This window comes from Stegastes partitus, unplaced genomic scaffold (genome assembly GCF_000690725.1).
Source record: "Stegastes partitus isolate 25-593 unplaced genomic scaffold, Stegastes_partitus-1.0.2 Scaffold422, whole genome shotgun sequence".
NCBI lineage: Eukaryota > Metazoa > Chordata > Actinopteri > Pomacentridae > Stegastes > Stegastes partitus.
In genome coordinates this window covers 444586-447506 of record NW_007578153.1, presented here as the reverse complement: position 1 = coordinate 447506, position 2921 = coordinate 444586, and the positions used below count along the sequence as shown (strand labels likewise).

The 2921-nt window shown below is 50.9% G+C and overlaps 1 protein-coding gene across 1 annotated transcript in view; it reads right to left on the bottom strand.

Moving 5' to 3' along the window:
- Positions 1–59: 59 nt before the first annotated feature.
- Positions 60–2921, bottom strand: part of rnf168 (ring finger protein 168) — a 16599-nt gene continuing 13737 nt past the window's right edge. The window contains exons 5-7 of the mRNA XM_008285915.1: positions 2218–2303; positions 1964–2012; positions 60–1891 (exon numbers count right to left, since the gene is read on the bottom strand). Coding sequence (XP_008284137.1) covers positions 1229–1891; positions 1964–2012; positions 2218–2303 — 798 coding nt within the window. The 3' untranslated portion in view covers positions 60–1228. The remainder of the gene's footprint in view (positions 1892–1963; positions 2013–2217; positions 2304–2921) is intronic.

Genomic DNA, 2921 nt, shown 5'->3' with positions numbered 1-2921 from the left:
GTAAAAACCACATCAGACTGTTCTACATCAAAACTGGAATCAAAAGTCAGACAATGAACTTTGTGTTGCTGCTCAACGTGCTTTATTGAACAGCCAATAAAATCATGTCATGTGACATTAAGGCCACAGTGGTTCTGTTCTGTTTCCAGTGGCTGATTCCGTTAGTCCAGTAGGTTTGGCGGTTGGTTCCGTTCGTCCAGTACATTAGTTTGCTTGTCAGTCTGATCCCAGCAGCGTTGAAGGACATGTGGACCTTAAACAGAATTTATAGCTGATTCTGCACCAGTGTTTGTGTGGTACTGATCCGAAACCATCTCCAATAAGCCTCTGTCTGTCGCTCAGGGCTGGAACCAGAGCTCATGTTGAAGGGTTCTGGTCGGTCCAGACCCTCCTAAAGAAGTCTGACAGCAGGTCTACAGAACCTGAGCATCAGCATCAAGAAGCACAAAGAAACACAGAACATCTTGATTTGGTCAAACTCAGTATTTTATGATTTGAACATCTGAAACATTTTACACGTTTGTCCTTTCAAACTTTTTATTATATTTGAATAAGAAACCGTCAAAACTGCAACAAAGGGGGACCAGGAGGGAGGGAGGACACAGGTGAGGAGAAGGAGAGGAGTCTGAGACATCTCCTGCTCAGGTGGAAACATCAGTGAACATGTGACCAACCAGACTCCAGCTCTTCTCAGCAGGTAACGTGCAGCAGCAGATCTGATCAGCTGGCGGTGATTCTCCAGCAGTTCAGGATTTGTGGAGTCCTTCTCAGCAGATGAATCAAATTGACAAATGTCTGGTTGATTCCTCCACGACTCCATAAGTACTGGTTCTGGTTCTGTTCTGTTTCACTGTCGCGTAAACGTGTAATGAAGTGTGAATGAAGCTGAGCAGCTGCTGGCCCCGGCCCCTCCCTGACCAACCGGTTATCTGCTCTGCTAAGCTGGACAACGCTGAGAGGTGGCACAGGGCAGATTCACATGAAACTCTTTACAGCCACTCCCCCTGCTGGACGCTCAGCGGTGCAGCGGTCACCTTTACTGCTTTCATGTGGCCAAAAGTATGTGGACAGCTGCACAGTCTCATGACCACATATGGAGGCAGTGTCCACATACTTCTGGCCATAAAAAGCAGATTTGTGTCTGTGTGTCGACTTCAGGACTGTTTACAGCAGAAACAGGAAGTGAAACCAGCTATGAGGGTAGAGAGAGGCTTCGACAGAGGGAGGCTCAGCTGCTCAGACTGGAGAACATCTCTGTCAGGGTGGTCTGTTTCCTGCCTCTGCAGGACGAGATCAATGTCTTCTGAGAGGCGCCAGAGCTGCCGGCGGCCTCCTCCCTCATGGAGACTGTGCTGGAGGACGAGGAGGTCTTCGGAGTCTTGGTACCGGAGCTGCCGGCGGCCTCCACCCTCCTGGAGACTGTGCTGGAGGACGAGGAGGTCTTCGGAGTCTTGGTACTGGAGCTGCTGGCGGCCTCCTCGCTTGTCTCTGGCCGCTGCCGGAGCAGGTGGGCGTTGGCGGACCCTTTGCGTCTGTCGGTGGCCTTTTGTCTCTCCTCCTTGTCAAGCTCCTTCTGCAGCAGCAGAGCCAGCCTCCGGTCCTCCTCCTCCTGCCGCCATCGGCCCTGAAGCTCCGCCTCTCGCTCGGTGGCGCTCTGCAATCCCAGTCCCATCCCCAGAGACGACGGGTAGCGCCTTCGTTTGGTGACATCATTCTCCTCCTCATCTGTGGTGTCCAGCTCGGAGTTTTTCCTCTTGGCCAATGAGGGTCCTCCCAGTGCAATCAGGTGATCCTCCTGTGGGAGGCGGAGCTCCGTCTGAGGTCCATAATAGTCGAGGTGAGGTAGGGGGCGCTCTGCCTGCCGCTCAGCCTCAGAGACCAGGATGTTCTCCTGAAACAGGAAGTGAAACACGTGAGGTTGTGCTTAGAGCTTCTGCTGAGTCTACAAGTAGTTCACACTGACCTTATTGGACTGAAAGCTGCAGGTGGGCGGAGCCCGAGGACACAGGAACCTGAGACAAGCAGGTAAACACAAACAAACTCAGAATCACAACAGCAGCAGAACATTCAGAGATTTCACTGTTTACCCAGCAGTCTGAGCAACAACATATCGGGTCCAAATCAGAGCCGGCTTCATGTGCGTGGACAGGACTTGGTAGTTGAACACATTAGCTACACAGCAGAGCTGCCGCGAGCTGGTAGCTGCAATCGACTCACCGCTCGATCTGTCCCACCTCCTTCTTCTTCTGGGCCGGAGTCACATCACCGGGACGAAGGCTCTGCTGGGAGACGGGAGGAGAGTTCTGCAGGAGAACAAACCGAAGAGGAGTGTAAAAGTGAAGAATAAAACTTGGTAAAGAGCTGAGCACTGAGTGAAGGGGATGCCACCCCGCTCCACCTTCACCAGCTTCACCAGCTTCACCAGCACTCAGCTTGTGTGGCCTGTTGTCATGAAGACGTTTCAGTTTTGAGCCTGAACACATTTTAAAGAGTTCTAACAGCCTGTTCCAGGTTTCACTGAGAGGAGGATAAAAAGATGATTTAAAGCTGGATTTCCAGGACAAGCTTCAATTGAAACATTTAGACAAACGCTGGGACGTCCAACTGATTCTGATTCATTCTGTCCACACTGTTAGTAACAATAATAATGATAATAATGAGCAATAAAGAGGCCTCCATCACTGAAGAACGCCCCCTTCAGTCTGAGCAGTGAAACTTAACTTGAGGGCTGAACTGCAAAGCAGATCCAACATATGCAGACAGACACTCCAGTCAGAGACATCAGAAGGCTGATCAGTGGGTTATCAGGTATGTTGAGTTTTCAGTGTCACGAAGGTGTGTCTCTCTTGATACCTGCTAGGTCTCCATGGTAACTGATGCTGTGGAGCTAGGTCTCCATGGTAACTGATGCTGTGGAGCTA